Genomic DNA, 18,814 nt, shown 5'->3' with positions numbered 1-18,814 from the left:
AATATATCTCAAAATCTAGAGAACGTGGAAAAAATATAGAAAACTATGTTACCAAAATTGTCTCAAGAAGAAATAGAAAGTCTGAATTAAAAAAATCACAATTAAAGAACTTAAAGCAGGACGTGGTTCCATAGTGTAGCAGTTAGCAGGTCTGCTTTACACGCAGAAGGTCTTGGGTTCTCACCCCAATGGAGCCATAGTCCATGGTCTATGGCCATGCCGCCCTGAACAAGCCCGATGTGTGATCTCGGAAGCTAAGCAAGGTTGGGCCTGGTTAGTACTTGGATGGGAGATCACCTGGGAAGACCAGGTGCTGTAGGGTAAAAAATAAAAAATAAAGGATCGTAAGCTGACAAGGTCCTTCCAATCTGTGAGGTCAACTAACTGTGTGACTTTTGTATGGCAGCCATCTCATTTTTGAAGCTTTAAGAGTTCCACTTTTCATATCTTTGTAGGCATAAAAAAAAAAAAAAAAAAAAAACTTAAAGCACTATTTAGAAATTTTCCAGTGGGAAATATATGGGCTCCAGGTATTTTAAAAAAATTTTTATCAAGATTTCAAGGATCAGATAATTCTTAAGTTGTAAAAACTGGTCAAGCTACTAGAAAATGAGAAATAGCTACCAAACCTATTTTTAGGAATCTAGCATAACATAAAAACTGGAAAACTATAGCAAAAGAAAGTTATAGCTAAAAAATCCTAAAGAAAATATTAGCAAATTGAATTTAGCAACTACAACCACTGGTTTATGTACTTTAAAAAGGTGAATTTTTGATGTATAAATTATATCTCAATAAAGTGGTTATGAAAATATGAATCCAATGATGTAGTAAACCCCCACACACATATCACCACTAAAATATGATCCCCCGAAAACAAGGATGGTTCAGCATCAGAAAAATTTCTCATTGTCTCATTGTCATTCACTACATAACAGATTCAAGGGAAAAATCATATTACCATTTCAATACATCCAGAAAAGAGATTAGGTATAAATCAACACGTGTACCTGATGAAAAGTCTTATCAAATGAAGACTAGAAGACAATTCTATAACCTAATAAAGATCAGCTACCCAAAACCCTCCACCAGACATCAGACTTGATGCAGGATACATTCCCCTCTGCCTGCTACTGTTGGCCTTTCATCAGAAGGACTAGCCAATGCGAAAGGCTAGCCAATACAAGAAAAAGAAATGGGCAGAATGGGAATTACAAAAACGAAGACTGAATGATCAGCATTTGAGAATTATTGGATTATGGATTCTATATTACCAAAAAAAGAAAAGAGAATCAATGAACAACTTATTAAAATTAACAAAAAGTGCAGCAAGGTAGCCAGATATATGGACCATTAGTATTCTTATGTACTACCAATCACCAAATAAAAAATGAGATAGAGACAAAGGAGATATAATTCACAAGAGCAGTAACAATGAAAAGCATCCGAGAGTAATCCTAACAAAAATGTGGAACACCTATGGAGATAATTATCAAACTTAAATGAAGGATATAAATTATTGTACACTCTATAAAGACAAAAAACATTTCCAGAGGAGTTAAAGTTGTAAATGTGAGAACAAAATTCTAATTCCATTAAAATAGAATACAAAGCAAATGACCTTGTAGCGGATTTTCTGAAACTTTCTTAAATAAGGCATAAAAAGCAAAAAGGGAAAGATAGATTTCACTACTTCAAAATGAAAAACTATAGAGTATTATGCAGCTATAAAAAATGTGGAAGCTCTGTGTGAACTGATGTAGCACGATTTACAGAAGTTACTGTTAAGTGGAAAAAGCGAAGTGGAACGAGAGTACACAATGTGGTGCTTTTGAGTAGTGAAGAAGGGAAAATAAGAAAATATACATGCATCTGCTAATCATTACAAAAACAAACAAAGGAAGGATAACCCAGAAAACAAAGAAGTTGGTTACCTACAAAGGGTGGAGAAATGGAGCAGAAGAACATGAACATGATCATATTCAGAAAATAAAATCAATAAGAATGGGAAGGGGAAAAACCAAAAATTGAAAGCAAATGAACCTAATCGTATGTCAACTGAGTTCCATAACCACACTGAGGAGGAAATAAAACGCCAAGAAATTCATAATCACTATTTTTAAGTTCGTCTGACCACCTACCCGCAATCTTGGGCAAGGTTGCAGGGGCACGGAGGACTGCCAAGAGATCTCTAGTCTTCAGATTCGTTTTTGGTCGTGGGAAGTGTGAAGCAATTTTTAAACGATCTGATGTATTCCAGGACTGGGCAGATGAGTAAAAGTGTCAGGAGGCAGGGTTCTCACTGTGGAGGAAGGAAGGTACAAGTATGGGACTGAGGAAAACAAGAAAGAAGCCTGTGGGGATGGAGGTGGAATGAAGGTATAGATGTGTACGCGGGCATGTGCGCACATGGATGTGTGTGCATAAGTATGTACGTGTGCATCCATATAAGTACATGCATACATTTCTTAGCTTCTTCCACTGGAAATGCCCAGTAGCAACAAGCACACCCAGCACCCAGATCTTGGTCCGTAATACCACTCCTCACTAAAAGAAACCAGAGCTCCTTGGAGATATGACTGATCTCAGAACTGGGGCAGGAAGTAAGGACATGCTCAAAAAATGATGGTGGCATGTCAAAAGAACACTGGAGCTAGCCTGAATAAGTTTGCATTGGCCAAATCTGGAACAATTTGAGCCCTAAAGTAGTAAGGACAGTAATGAATTATAAACCATTGAAAAAGAGAAATCTGTGAGTCCAAACAAATAATAAAGAGATTAAATAAATAGGGGAGAAGATGAGGAAGATAAAATAAATGGGGCAAAATGTTAATAATAGTTGAATCTGGTTAAAATGTGTACGGATTTTTTTTTGTACTATTTATGTACCTTTCCTGTAAGTTTGAAATTATTTCCAAATAAAAATATTATACATTGAATTTATAATAGCATTGAAGTTTATAAAATATTTCGACATGGCAAAAGTGATGGGTTGTAACTCCCATAAATTTTAAGTATGTACCTCTAAAAGATAGACTATTAATATAACTACAATACAATTACCACACGAATAATTAACAATAATTATTTACTATCATCGAATATCCTATCAGTGATCAAATTCTGCATTGTCACATTTTTTCTTTATAGTTTGCTTGTTTGAATAAGGAATCAATTGAGGTTCATATGTAGAATACGTTTTAAGTGCATTTTCATCTGCAGATTCTCCCTCTATCTCTTTTACGCCCTGCAATTTATTTTTTGAGAAAACTGTGTTGTTTGTACTGTAGAGTTCCCACAGTCTGGGTGTTGATGATTGCATCCTGTGGGGTAGTTTAACAAGTTCCTCTGAACTTTGTATTCCCTGCAAGTTGGTAGTTGGATCCAGAGGACTGATGAGATCTGGATTCAAAAAAATCCTGTTTTGTTTGTTTGTTTGTTTGTTTGTAGCAAGACATATGAATTACATATGTGGAGTTGAAAGACTTTAGCACACCTCTCTCAGTACTTGGCAGATCAAGCAGACAAAAGATCAGTAAGGATGTGGATTTGAACCATTGGCAGCTTGATCTAATAAACGTGTATAGAGCATTGATTGCGGACTGCACATTCCTTTGGGCACATATGGAAACTTTACAAAAACTGACCACAAACTGGAATCTAAAACAAATCTTAACAGGTTTCGAAGGCTCAAAATCATTCGGAGTATGATCTCTGACCACAGTGTAATTAAGCTAGAAACTCATGATAACAAAAGTGAAAAAAAAAAAAAAAAAAAGAACAGAACAGCAGCCCCCTGCATCTGTAAGCTAGCCTGGCACTCACAGCTAAGCCACGTTGTTCTCTTATTAGACATAAACAATCTCACAGGATACCAACCTCAGACAAGGTTACTCTGAGACAAAGATAAAATGAAACGAAGCAAGGCTACTTCATGATTTTTTCTAAGCACAGATAAAACCAAGGTCAATTTTTAATCCACAAATATCAAACATCTCCCTCTTGCTTGGCTAATATAGGGGCCTGATATTGCTTTCTGAGTCACAGTTTTAGCCTGGCGATGGTAGTCTGCACTCTCTATAGAGAAGATGGATTGAGATCTTCAATCAGAATTGCCCTTGCTTTCTGATAGCATCTACAGCCAACCATCGCTTCCTTGAACTCTCCCCAAGATCACCCAACCAAAGCCCAAGTGTTACAGTAGGTTCTTTCTAGTGTACTCTTTCTGAGATGACCCACGGCTCCCCATGTAATAGGCCTGAGTCGTTCACCTACAGACGTGCTCCTGGGGAGTCTTTGGCAGAAAGGTATTGACACATAAGAAATAGAAAACTAGAAAAACCTCACATGTTTAGAAATGAAGAAATACATATTTAAATAACCCATGGTTCAAAGACAATAACATGATAGAAATTAGGAAACATCTTATTCAATGATTAAAAAAAATATTACACATTTGAATCAGCCAGTAAGTAGCCTGACAGGAAGCAGATGGTACATGCAAATTAAGTAATTTGAAGAGTGTTAAATAAAGTGATTAGGGTGGTTTTGTAATATGTCAACTTGGTTAGCCTGAATTACACTTTCCAGAATCCTCTTTCCTGTAGGTTTCAAGTAGGATGTGCCCCCTGAGAGATTCTGATGGGAGATTTCGAGAAGGGAAAAGAAACACATATAACTGAAAATGTTCTCATAACTAGAAGATAGAAGGAACAACAACAAAAAAAAGGACAAATAACATAATAGAAAAATAGGCTAAGGCTCGAACAGATAAATGGTCCACAGACATAAAAGGCACTCAACCTCATTTATCATTACAGAACTGTAAGTTAATGCTACCATGAGATATCATTACACACCCACCAGATTAGTGGAAACCAAAAAGTCCAGCAAGTCCACCGTGGGTGGCGGCCATCTGAGAATTGCTTGGTGGCTCATGCCAGGTGGCTGCAGCTGAACTTGGCCTGCGGCAGGGCCCTTCCAAGAAGGCACTGGTCTGCATTCTATTGTATGTTAACTATAATCGAAAAACAAAAAAATATATTATTTAAAAAAATGCAAAAAATCACAGCAATTTTGATGAAGAGAAAAGAATATGAAGAAATGAATAATTATAAGAAACAAGATGTGTTATAACTTTAGATGCAGAGATAATTTTTTTTAATTGTAAGATAATACCATATAGAGCTTTATATAGAAAACTGGAAAATCTAGATACAATAGATAGTTTTCTAGGACAAAATAAATTATATTAACTTGTCAAAAAACATAACATCACAATAAACCAATATCTACAGAAGAAATGTAAAGATATCCAAAGATCTATCCCTCAAACTTGCATCAGGCCCAGGTGGTTTTATGGTTAATTTTACTAAACCTGAAAAGAAATAGGTAATTCTCATATTGCCCAAACCCTCCTCTGCATTGGAAAAGATGGAAAGCATCCAAACCCATTTTATGAGGCTATTATAACCCGGATACCAAAATTGGATTAAGATAGCAGAGTAAGCACTCTGCATAGACCAATCTTTCTTATGAATAAAACCACAAAGATATTAAATCATATCCTTTATGATGTCCAAGTAAGGCTTCCAAGAATGAAATGATAAATTAATATTGACGTTATTAATGTAATTCATGTCATTATTGGCTAAAGGGGAAACATAAATATTTCTCTCACTTGATGTAGGAAAAGCACTTGTAAAATTCAACATCTATTCACGCTGTCCTTGCCATTCTTCTGTAAAGGACTCATCCTGATCAATGCGAGACAAGAAAGAAATACAGGATATAAATATTGCAAAAGAAAAAACTAATTATTCAGAGATGTTATGTTCATTTGTCTAAAGAATCTAAGAGAAGCACCTGGCAAATCTTTAGAGCTCATATGAGAGCTTTTCAGAAGCTCTACCTTCCTAGCAATTAGCAATTAAAAAATAGAATATTTAAAAAACTCCTAATTCCAAGAGCAACACAAACTATAAAATGCTTCAGACTAAAATATATTAAAATGTGTAAGACTGATGTGAAGATGAACGATGTAAAAGCTCACTACAGGACATAAAAGTGGGCCTGAATCAATGATGAGCTATATCATGTTCTTAGAGGGAAAGACTCAACTTTGAAAGATATCAGTTCCCCTGAAATTAGTCTATAACTTCAAAGCAACTGCAATAAAAATCCTAAGGAGATTTTCATGGAAACTAATGAGCTGATTCTGAAACCCATTCTGAAGAAAAGCGCACAAGATTGGCCAAAAAATTTAAAAGAAAGAATCTACTAGATATCAGAACATATTATAATGCTATAGTAATTAAAACAGTATTGATGCAAGAGTAAGCATACTAATCAATGAAACGACAGAAATTCCAGAAATACTCCCAAGACAATTTGGCAATTTAGTATTCATCCATCCACCCATCCACTCATCTCTTCATTCACTGACAGTGATTGCCTATGATGTGTCAGATACTGTTTTAGTGGTGAACAAAACAAAGCCTCTGTTCTCACAGAAGCATGGAGCTTCTGTTCTACAGGATGAATTTGGCATTTCGATTAATCAGGGAAAGGATGGTGTTGGGACAAGTGGCTATCCGTGTAAAGAAAATAAAACAGTAGATTCTAATGAGATATTATGGATGAAAAGAGATCCCTGAATGATTCAAATATCTGAAGATGAATATTAAACAAAACTACAAAAACAAATTTATAAAAAGAATTAGAGGAGTATATCATTCTAGTCACTGGATAAAGACAAAGCGCAGACACCATAAAAGAAAACCCCGATACATTTGACAGCATCAAAATACGACTTTTGCAATTATTGCATACAATAAATGCACTATAAACCGAGTTAAAAATAAATAAGTGTGGAAGAAAGCGTACGCAATATGTATGACAGATGAAGGGTTAATATGAATCATATGAAAAGAACTACAAGTTAATGGGAAAAATAACAAAGAATATGAACAAGCAGTTTACAGAAGTGTCAATGCCGGTGGTCTATAGATATTTGAAAAGATGCTCAACATGATCACGCTAGTTATCAGAAAATGCCAATGAAGTGTGGAGTTGGGGGGAACAAGGGCATGGGGGTGACCATTTGGGAGCTGACCCCACAGTTGAAGCAATGCCCTTGAGCCGAGCTCCTCAGCACAGTCCCTGGATCACACTGCGCAGGCACAAGCCATGCTCTAGAGGTCTATGACGAGGCTAGTACAGACATCAGGAGGAAGTTTCGCGATGGTTTTATAGCAATTCGGCATCACCATGACATCTTTATTGCATGTCAAAAGCCTTAGTCCGCGCTGGATTGGGAGACATCAACTGATCTTTTACCGTAGGTGGTTTGAGAAGTACTACTGTAGAGGAAGGGGAGAAAGCAGATGGAAAGAGCCAGGGTCCTTGAGTGACTGTGGAGTGAGGTTGCCCCATCAACCTGGACAGCTGAGCTATGACTTACGTGAACGAGGAATAATCTTCTGTCTTCTCTAAGTTGCTGCATTATAGCTGGTTTCTTTGTTGAAGCTGGCATATATGTACGTATATGCATGTACATGTGCAGAAATTGTTTATACATTTAAAAAATAATACAACACAGGATAATAATCTTACTCACGGGTTTGGTATATGGGCGCGGCATTTGTAGCGCGATGTAAAAGCACTTTAAGAATGAGATTTAGTTTTCAGTTGTTTGATTCTATTTAGGTCATGAGTGTTTTCAGAAAAAGTCCTACAAGGAATTCTCATTTTGCAAGAATGAAATAAATCCGAACCTCCAGGAGGAAAATCTCCAAAGTTGTATACAATTGTCTTTGATAAATCGTCTCTGATGCTAAAATAATAAAGGAGGTGAACATATGAAGAATCAAGTTTGAGAGAAAAATGAGGTTCTCGAAGCACATTTTGATCTCACCTAAACTAACTTCAAACCAGACTTTACAAAATGCTTTAGGAAAAAAATCGCTGAAAAATGTAAAGGAAATCTTGTCATAAGGACTGCTGTAGATACCAACTGTTCTCATTAACTAAAGACAAAGGGCTTTAGAGATTTGATCAAACTGTGAATCCTGGGTACAAAGTTCCTTCTGGAAAACATGATACTGTTACCTTGCTTCTGAAGTCCAAAAAGCATCAGGCGTCATCATGTAGTGGCCAGTCCAAAGGGGGCAAGTGTGCAGCACAGGGACCCAAGGAGTCAGCCGCAGGCAACTAAGATCACAGTTCCCGTGCCAGGCCAACCCTGATGGTCAGAGGGTGAGAGTGGATTACAAAATTATAATAACAGGTATGTTTGGAGATAAATTTCAGAGTTATTACTGAATCTCAGGAATTCATTCCCTGCTAGTGAGATTTGAGATTTGCCCTTGGCCATCTAGCATTGGCCAAATTTGTCTTTCATGCCCTTCCATGCTCTTCTATAGCTGGCTTGCTGCTGTGAAGCTCTTGAAGTTCAGAGCCAACAGTTCCCAAACCCCATGTAGGCCCTGCCATCCAGCCATCGAGCTTGAAAGCAGCTCCTGGCTTCCAGGGGCCTTCTGAGTCAAGGCCGAGGCTGTACTCCAATCCTCCAGGCATCTGCCACCCACCTGCCATCTCCAACCGGGAGATGCTACCACTGCCACCAAAGTGGCTGTACTGGAACACACAGAGACCTGGAAGGACTTAGGTCTGACGGGGTATCCTGCTCTCTGATGCGCCTGGGGCTCTGGCACCCTCCCTCCTGCCCTCTGCCCCACCAGGCTCCCTGGGCCCTCTACCTTCCTGAGGGTCCTGGGCCACGCCTTGCCCTGGCCGAGCTTCCCTGTGTCTCCCCATTAGGGCCCAGGTCGGGGGTGGGGTGGGGGTGGAGGAGGTGCCCTGAGGGGTGGGGGTTGCCCTGTCACCCAGCGCCCAGGCCCTGTCTGGCCCCGGCGTCAGCCTTCCGCTTCCCACCTGGACGTGCCACAGAATCCTCTGGGCACACCAGTCCCCCAGCTCCACGTAGTTGCCCGCCAGCTCCTTGTCTGACTCCCCGAGCTGCTCCACCAGGTTGAGCAGCATCATGGGTACCGCCATGGGCTCCGAGGCCAGGGCCCCCGGAAGCTGGGGCCGGCCCGGCCCGGACGGGTCCTCCCGCACCCAGCGTACGATCTGCTCCATCATCTCCACGGCTTCATCCTGGCTGGGGGTCGGGTGAGGGGAGGGAGGCCTGGGCTGAGGCTGCATCCGGTCCAGTCTGGTCCCCGCCACCTCAGTCCTGGGGCGGGAGAGCCGTGTCCTCGGACCCACTCACAGGACACCTTCCTCCACCCAGAGGCCTGCCCTGGGCCTGGCCCAGGGCTGAGTGCTGGGAGCCAGGGTGGATGCGCCCTACCCTGACTCAGGGGCTCCCAGTCTGGGGGTACAGGCCACTCCCAGGCAGTGAGGTTGGGCCTGAAATCACCAGGGGCCCCAGGGAGGAGGGAGAGGCCCCCTCCCAGCCAGGGATGGGCGTGGAGGGCCTTGGGATGTAAAATCAGCAGGACCTGAGCGTGGTGGGAGGGATCGTTTGCTAATACTGTGTGTATTTGGCTTTGTAGTTTTTAAATTGAAGTGTAACCGGCATCCACTGAAGTACACAAATCCTAGGAGCCCAGCTTGGTGAACATAGGTCCCACTTGTGCTGACATCTTGGATACAAGTCTGTCTTACTCTGGCGCTCTATCCTTCAGGTCAGGGATTATTATGTCATTTGCTTTTGGAACCTGGCATACAGCAGGTGCTCAATGCTTGTTGAATGCCAGGTCAGGAAAGAAGTAAGGATGGGGTAACACAGGGTTTTTATGACTTGTCTTGCCTGAAAAACATTGGGGAGCCATGTTTTTATTATATATTTCAATATCTTTTAATTAAAGTGATAGGTTCTCAGTGGGGAAAAAATTCAAATAGTTTATTGGCGGATAAACCAAACTCATAAATGCATAAATTCAAGAGAAGCCCAGGTACCCTCACCTATTAAAGGTGGGCAACTCTATTCTTTCTTTGTCTCATCACTAGTGTGATGGTTTCAGGCCTAAGGTGTCCGCCCTGGCAGTCAGCCATGGGAATGAAATGCATTTCAGCCCAGCATTTTGACGATGACCTGGGCCACAGCAGGTGCTCTTGGAGGGGATGGTGATGGTGGAAACTTGAGGCTAATGGGTTAGGAGGAGACCAAGCTAAAATGCAGTGAGCATCAAAGCAGAAGCCCTCCTTTCTACCTACCTGACTTATGGGCTGAATATCGATGGCCCTATGAAATTCATACACTGAAATCCTAATCGTCAAGGTGGTCATATTAGGACCTGGGGCCTTTGGGAGGTGATTAGGTCCCAAGGGTGGAGATCCTGTGAATGGAATTTGTGCCCTTGTGAGACCCCAGAGAGCTCCCTCACCCCTTCCATGTGTAGACACAGCAAAAAGACAGCCATCTGTGAATCAGGAAGCAGGTCCTCACCAGACACTGGCTCTGCCAGCAACTTGATCTTGGACTTCCAGCCTCCAGAACTGTGAGCAATAAATGTCTGTTTATAAAATCACCTGACTCACGGTATATTTTTGTTATAGCATCCTGAACAGATTAAGACGGTGCCAGTGGTTCCTCCCAGGTGAGCCGCAAGCTGGACAGCAGTGGCTCGGGGCAGAGGACTGTGGTTGGGAACCCGGACTAGGGCAACGAGGTGGGGTTCTGAGGACTGTGAACTCCCAGGCCAGCAGACGACTTCTGGGGGGCCTCATAGGAGGGCAATGTTGGAGAAACTACAGGGTTCCAGAAAGCAGGGGCACTAGGAGAGGGCAGAAAGGAACATTCTCAAACCCCTACTAGAGGTACACAGGGCCTCAAGAGAAAAGCCCCAGGCTGTTCCCTCTGCCTAGTGTCTGGTATTAGGTGACTTTTGTACAACCGAAGGTTGCCAGAACAGTTTGCACATATTTTAAGGAAAGAAATAGGTGGAATTCTCAGTAGCAAGCACAATGAAACCAGCAAAGCAAATGAATGGTTCCAAATGGTTCTTTCTGGCTTGCAAGCAGAGATGGCCGGGCTGGGGTGAGGTGCTGTCACACCCACTGCCTAGTTGTCAATTGACAACGTGCTGAGGATGGGATCCTGGAGGAAAGATGACAAGGTCCTTGCCTGGGAACCTCCAGGGAGACGGGGTTGGTGGGGGGCATCATGGTCCTTTTCAATGTTGCTCCCTCCTGTTGGGGTACGGCGTGGCCCACAGGGCCCAACCCAAGTACTCCTACTGTGTGCCTGTCCTTCCAGGGCCTGGCGGCAAACTCCACAGCTGAGTCCTGTTGGCATTTTGGAGGGTCAGGAAGCCAGAGGCCTTTCCTTACTATCTGCCTTTTCTGAGGCAATGGTCATTAGAGAGAGGGCCAACCACTGGTCACCAGGACTGACCTCTCCAATCCCACCCCCACCCAGCGCAGAGAGGCTGGCAGATTCTGAGAAACCACTCCTGTTACCCCACTCCCAGTCCCTAGGGGAGGAACTCAGGGTCCAGCCTGCTCTTGTTCCCAAATGGAATTTAGCTTCGGGAAGAGCCCCAGCCAGTGGAAGGGGTGGGGGAGGGGGAGGGGGGAAGGCACCTGGCTGAATGATAGGCCTCTTCTGCCAAGGGGGAGCTCAAACTTCCAGAAAAACCAGTCCTCCCTCATCAGGGTGCCTCCTCCCCTCTGGCCAGCGAGCAGAGGCCAAGCCAGCATCTGGACCCCAGGAGGGAGCAGAACTCGAGAGTGTGGAGAAAGGCACGGAAGAACGGATAAAGTAAGCTTCGAGAAAATGAGTCAACACGACCGATGCCATTTAACATATATTTATTGAAATCTACTTGATGCAAGGCACTGTGCTAGATCTGGTAGGGGAATTAGACATGAAGGGCCACCCCTGTCTTCTAAGAGCTCACACTCTATTGGGTGGGGGAGGGGGAGGGCAAAGCTCTAGTGCAAGGCTGATTATAGTAAGTGCCATAAAACAGACAAGTTAAGGAGACTGGGAGTTAAGAGAAAAGTGCCAACAACCGAAATCAAACTGGGGCAGGACATAGCTACTGTTCTTAGATATGCAAATAACGCCGAAGGCCAAGTTTAAAGAGCCCATTTCTACTGTTGAAAGTAAACACCCAAAGTGATGCAATGACAATTACAGAATGTTAAGTATACATAGAAATAGAGAAATTATCAATTCCTCACTCTGATAAACTTGCTGGAAATAGGGAGACACTTCCAAAATCAAGAACGTGGTGGGTGGGGACTTAACTCCTTTCATGGAGCAAACTTGGGGTCAGTACACGAATGATAATGACAGAAAAGCATTGGTCAAACTCGCTGAAACTAGAAGGCATAGATATTTCACCCCTCTTAGTGAACAGAATACAGTACCACATTTAAACAGGTGTTTACAAGTCAGGTGGGACTTAGGCCAGGTAGAACATGAGAAAAGCCAATCACGCGATACTTCTCGGGAAGCAGCAAAATGGTAAAATGCAATTGGCTCTTGACAGACTGCAAAATGCAGAGGCCCACTTGAGCTGGCTCAAGTCAAAGAAGTCGATGGTGGGGACACAAGTGGACCGATGAGGGCAGCCATCAGAACATAATGAGGCCGGGCCTTTCTCGGGGTGCTGGGATTGAGGCGGCTCTGGGGTGTTTCGCAGGAACCAATAGATCTTCAAGCCAGTGCCGCTCGCCCAACTCCTGTAAATACCGCGAGGCGCTCTCTTTCTTCCAATACCAACTAGAACCTTCTTATTTTCCATCGTTCGCAGAATCCGAAAGGCCCGGCCCGTCATCTCCAGCCAGCTCTGGCGACCGTTTGCTGCCCTCGAGTTAGGTGATCAGTTCTGCTTTAATTAATGTGGCCTAGAACAGGGGGTCGGGGGTCACATGGCACACAACAGGGCCGAAGCCGGGGGCACTCGGAATGGAACACCACGTGAGAAAGAGGCCCACTGTAATCGGGCGGGGCTCATTTTGGAAATGTGAGAATGAGTATGGCACAACTAATCAACACGGTTAATCTCAAGCAGCAAAAACAGTAAACAATTACTTTCTTTTGAAAATTTCAGCAAGTATTCAAAACTTTAATAAAAGCCATGGAGGGTTTCTTTCAGAATATAAGAAAAGGATATACTTGTAACCCAACTGCTCATTTCCCTTGTTAAAGGATTCCATGTGATTAGAAAGAAAAATGAAATGAGGTAGATACACGAATGCATAGACAAGCACACACGACAGAAAGCTCAATCACATTTTGCATCTGACGTAGCAGTATACCTAGAGAATCCCAGAAAATCCACCCCCAAGGTACCAGAGGCCAGAACAGAACTCGGCGCGGCTACAGGAAACACGTGAAAGCCACAGACTGCTTGCGTTTGGAGAGCATGGACTTCACCCGCAAACACAGTGACGGAAAAGATGCGGTCTTTAGTGTTAACTCTGGAAGAGGGTTTGTTTGAGAGAAAATGATAGAACCGGGAATTGAAAAAAAGTAAAGGAGGGTGTGACGGGGTTGCCAGGACACGGTGTCCCGGCTGGGGAAAATGGAGCAGTGACAACGATGCTAAGTTCCGAGTTAATACTGCATCTGGAACCTTCATATAACCTGACAAATGCCTAGTGAATGGGCAAGAAATGGCGGAGTACTTGCGGGTACAGGTGCCAGACTTGCCCGTCGTGGACGTCACCATTCCTTACCAAATGACACTTGGATCAAACACATCATAACAGCTTGAAAAGAGAAAACTGCTGAGAGAAGGAAGTAGCAATCTCAGACACAGATTCACAACTACTGCAAGAACTGAAGCCCACGGAGCAAAAGGAATCGCTATGTAACAAATGCTGTCGGCGGCTCTCCAGCCTGGGGCTCAGGATGGAGATGTCGCAGAGAGCCACTGGTGTGGCTTGGGGGCCATTCCAGAGTACCTTCTGGCTAAGGTCAAAGGGGTCACTGTGAGACCCTGCCTCCCAGGACTGCGGCTCCTGGGAAGGTCCGCCTCAGCCTCGGTGGGCCCATCAGAAGGGCACACTTCCTCTCCAGGCCCTTCAGTGCCCCCCTACTCCGGGCACAGCTGCTGGGAAGTCACGCCGTAGCCCCAGCGTGGCCGGCTTCTACCTGCAGGCTCTGCAGGAGGGGCCAGGCTCCTGGCTAGCCCTTGTTGCTGTTCCTCCTGGGGGAGGGTGCTAGAAGTGACAGCCCGGCCCCAGGATGACCAGCTTCTATTTCTATGCCACACAGGCCATCAGAAGGGCATGGTTGCCCTCCAAACCCTTGTTTTATTGCCCCTCCTGGGCACAGCTGCTGTAAGTCACAGCCCAGGCCTGGTGCGGCCAGCTTCTATCACCATGACACGCAGGCCATCAGAGGGGCACGGTTCCTCTCCGAGCCTTTGCTCTGTTGTCCCTCTTAGGTGTGGCTGCAGGTGACGTCAGAACACGTGGGTGAATTTCCCCTTAGTTGACAGAAGTGGAAGCCACCAAACCGACCTCTTTCTTGTTCCAGAGTCACTCGCTAAGAGGAGGATGCGATTCACGTGACAGCATCGTCAGGTGAGTCTTCTCGTGTTTGAGATGTCTCTTGGGTGGATCTGTTGTTCAGGCACTGAATCCACGCCAGGCATGGCCAAGGCTCCCAGGAGCTCAAAGGATGGCCTGGCTGCTGCCAAGACCAAGTTTGGACCACCCCATTGATCTAGGTGAGGCCCAGCCCTACTGCTGATGGCTAGGGCTTGATTGAGGAACAGTCAGAGTGTTCTGGCCAATCTGTGATGGAAATTTCTCTCGCGTGCCTGAGTGGCGAGGTTGGATAGTCAAGTACTGCCCACAGACATGCAGAGTCTGCAGCTTGGATGAGGAGTGAGCCTGCTTCTCTGGCCCATTCTCATCCAGCCTGCCCACCTGGCACGTTCACCTTCTGGTGGGTCAGGGTTTTCAACTTTTCATTTGTAATTAAAATTCTAGAAGAAAATGTCATCATATCTAACTACCAAAGCGATGAAAGTTACGACTTAACGGACAACAAGGAATGCTTGGATAAGTAAAAATCAAAAGCTTGCTTAACAAAAATGTAATAAATCTGCTACAAAGAGCAAAGCAATAAAATTGGAAAAGAGATCGTCACAATCGATATAGAAAGAACTGCTGTATAAAGTCAATATATCCAAAGGTAACTCGATAACTGGTCAAAGGAGATGAACGTACCATTCGCATGCAAGAAAACGGAAACAGTATTTAAGTCATCGCATGAGAGAAAGATGATGAGACTAGGAGTCAGGAGGCCTGGGTCCATCCCCAGTTCTGGTACTAATGAGCCATAGAATGACAGCAATAACTACGACGATGACAGCAGATGCCTTTCACTGAGTATCCTTCGGTGCCAGGCATGGCGTCGCAGTCCTCACCATAACCTTAGGAGGTAGTCCTGTGATCACCTCCGTTGAGAGCTGGAAACGGAGGGTTTGAGAAGTACCATCTAGGTCTCACATGAGAGGCGATTGTGCCTGAAAAGGAGGCGTCACTTTACACTTGAGTCCTTGAGACGTTCCTGTTACGATGAGGATGCTCTCTCAACTACTTTATTTTGAACGAAATAGTGTTGCTGAGGACAAGACCCGTTAACCCGAAACAAACCCCAATTGACGCTAGTTTTGGATATGTGTGAGTCACTGAATTGAATTAGTTTAAGAGGACACAAAAAAAACTTAACCTAGGATCATGACCTCACAATGACAAGTTTTAGATGCTTCCAAAAAAAAAAAAAAAAGGCTTTTAAAGGTCATTTGAAAATGCAATACTTTAGGTGATTATGTTGTAGAGCTACAGAACAAATTAAAAAAAAAAAATTGTCCTAATGTTACATGAACATGAACATATGGCTTGGGAGGAAATTTCTAGTGAAAGCCTTGTGCAGGGATTGTCACAGTGCTACATGGCACACAGCTCAGGTGGATGGAAAGCATTAAATGAGCTTTGAAACCGATGACTCAAAAGGGGCTCCTCGGGTTGGTAAAGAGGAGTCAGAACAAAATGATCTCATGGGACGGAGCGTGGGGGAAAAACAGAGTATTTTGTAAATTAATATATTATTCTATATAACATGTGATTTATTATATGTACGTATAACTAAATTAATAAATTAAATATTATAACCCATTTGAGTATTCTATTTACATCCCTAAAAATTTATAAATTCCAGTAGGCCAAAAGAGTTTGGGGTGATCTCTTCGGGAAAGTCGGGCTCACGTTCTATGGACGCCATCACTGAATAGCTCTGTCTCAGTTTCCCTGAGGTGGGAGCGTGGAAGGGAGGACCAAGAAACCCCCTCCACACTCACCCCCCACATCCGGGTTTCTCTTCTCTCATCCTCAGATTCAAGGCCTGCGGATTTAAATGCCTTGAAGGTACTCTATGCCTATTAAAACTAGCCAAAATCGATCAAAATGGAAAAAGCTCCTCTCGAGAGGCAAAAATGGGAAATGTACACTTAGAAATTGCTGGTGGCAGTATAAATTGGTTTTGACCTTTCTGACAATAAAATATATAAGCGCTACAAAACTGTTCATCTCCTTTGACTACTTGCCATCCCACTCTAGGGCCCCGGGGTTCCTGCCGGAACCCGCTGACAGCCGAGGGGCTGCGGGCCACGTCTACTCATGGTGGGTTGGCTGGTGCTTCTGCAGCGCCGACCGCCTCTTGAACACGCGGCCACATTCACTGCACTCACAGCGTCTTGCTCCACTGTGGGTTCTGCGATGGCGGCTGAGACCCGAGCTCCTCCGGAAGGCCTTCCCGCACTTGTCGCACTCGTAGGGTTTCAGTCCACTGTGGATCCGTCGGTGTTTGATCAGGTCGGAGGGCCCCCGGAAGGCCTTGCCGCAGTCGCCGCACACGTAGGGCCGCTCCCCGGTGTGGATGCGCTGATGCTCCAGGAGGCTGGAGCTCTGCCGGAAGGCCTTCCCGCACTGGCCGCACTCGTACGGCTTCTCGCCGGTGTGGATCCGGCGATGCTTCGTGAGCTCCGAGCTCCTGCGGAAGAGCTTGCCGCAGTGGGGGCACCCGTAGGGCTTGGCGCCGCTGTGGATGCGCTGGTGCTCGGCCAGGCCATTGACCCCACGGAAGGACTTGCCGCAGTCGTCGCAGTCGAAGGGCAGATGGCCGGTGTGCATTCGCTGGTGCTTGAGAAGTTCCTGGCGATCCAGGAAATCCCTGCTGCATGCCTTGCAGGCAAAGGGCTTTTCCAAAATGTGAAGCTTCTGATGGTGAAAGAGGTGGGTGTTCACTTTGAAGGACCGCCCGCACTCTTCACAATCAAAAGGCTTCTCCCGGCTGTGCACGCGCAGGTGTTGACTGAGGCCCGCGTTCTTCTTAAATCTTTTCCCACATTCTTCACACTCAAAGGGCTTCGCCTCCTTCTCCATTTGCTCTCTGTTTTCCACGGCATCCTCAAGGGCCCGGCTTGGGCCGGGCCGGGGCTCTGCAGCCACATGGCTCTTCCGGTGCTCATTGAACTCAGAGACCACCCTGAAGACCTTCCCACAATCGCCACACTCCCAGCCCTTCACCTCACTATGAATTCTCTGGTGCTGCACAAGGAGGACCTTAAGCCGAAAGGCATCCCCACACTCTTTACATGAAAAGTGATGTTCTATGGGCAGATTCTGAGGGCTCCCTCCCCTCCCCTCAGAGTCCCCATTCTGTTTGACCTCAGCGTTGGGCTGACTGGCCCTCGAGAAGCTCGTGGATGCCATCTCCTGTGGTTGGGCGTCTTCATCCATCTTCTGGTGTTCGGTGAGCGAGATGCTTCCTGAAATGAGAACCACGAGACACTGTAGTCGGCAGAGGAAGGGAGGGAGGTCATTCTCACCATTCTTTGTCAAGAATCGCTTTCCTCGCGAGACAGCTGGTGCCACCCGACCGGAAGCGAGTATCGTACAGGGAAGGGGCACAAGGGCCCGATTGCTGGACGCCCCCAACCGAAATGACCCCGGGGAATCTCCCCACCTGTGACTGAAGGGCAGCCACACCCTCTCCCCAGAGGCTCAGCTGCCCCCGCCCCACGATTTCCTCAGATTTCTTAAGGATTCTTTTTCACTCACCAGAACACTTAGTGCGATCCATATTAAGGGTCTGATATCAACAGCGTGTGCTTTTGTACCAGGTGAGAGATCAAGGCAGGATTCAGAACTGGAACTCCTGCTCGTGGAAAAGGAAAAGGGTTATGGTGGCAGCCAGACGTGACATCAGAGAGGTGCAGGAACCCTTTTCAACCCTCAAAGGCTGCGTTGGCTGTGACCTTAGGAAGCCACTCATCCATTTAAGATGCCTTTCCCAAGGGCTGGCTCCTTCCAGGGGCTGGATGAGGCAGGCTCTGGGACTATGTAGGTGGAGTGCCAGGTGGCCAGGTGGTCGTCCTGAGGGGCTGACCCTCCCTTTCTCTCTACCCACCCCCTCAGGGCCGGGACGCCGAACTCTGTGCTCTTCTATAACTCCACACTCGACCTCAGCAGTCTCCCCTCTGAGGTCCCCCCCATTACACATGCGCACCTAATGGTGCACGGGAGCTTGCTGTTGTCGACCAGTCTTGACGGTAAACTTACAATAAAATGGCCATGTAATTTGTGTCATTTGCGGGTTTAAAAAATATTCTAAATTATAGAGGTCGGTTTGTTCTAATTTCTTTCGCAATAAAAGACTGAGGGAGCTTCTTTCCACGCCATTGGGAGTTGGGAAGGGGCTGCTACTTTGAAATGTCGGGTGTGGCAGACCCTTTGTATTTCCTTACGGGCCATCCCTGGGGGGGGGGCACAAACCCCT

At 45.1% G+C, this 18,814-nt stretch overlaps 1 protein-coding gene and 1 pseudogene across 2 annotated transcripts in view; one reads left to right on the top strand and one right to left on the bottom strand.

The window, feature by feature from the left end:
- Positions 1-206: 206 nt before the first annotated feature.
- On the top strand, positions 207-322 carry LOC112482553 (annotated as a pseudogene).
- Positions 323-11,803: 11,481 nt separating this feature from the next.
- Positions 11,804-18,814, bottom strand: part of ZNF275 (zinc finger protein 275) — a 14,629-nt gene continuing 7,618 nt past the window's right edge. For both annotated transcript variants that reach the window (XM_015592074.2, XM_006915266.3), the window contains 2 exons: positions 18,097-18,193; positions 11,804-17,804 (listed from right to left, as the gene is read on the bottom strand). In XM_015592074.2, coding sequence (XP_015447560.1) covers positions 16,648-17,804; positions 18,097-18,118 — 1,179 coding nt within the window. In that variant the 5' untranslated portion in view covers positions 18,119-18,193 and the 3' untranslated portion in view covers positions 11,804-16,647. The remainder of the gene's footprint in view (positions 17,805-18,096; positions 18,194-18,814) is intronic.

The sequence above is a fragment of the Pteropus alecto genome, unplaced genomic scaffold, assembly GCF_000325575.1.
Source record: "Pteropus alecto unplaced genomic scaffold, ASM32557v1 scaffold396, whole genome shotgun sequence".
Classification (NCBI taxonomy): Eukaryota; Metazoa; Chordata; class Mammalia; order Chiroptera; family Pteropodidae; genus Pteropus; species Pteropus alecto.
This window is presented reverse-complemented; position numbering and strand designations above follow the sequence as displayed.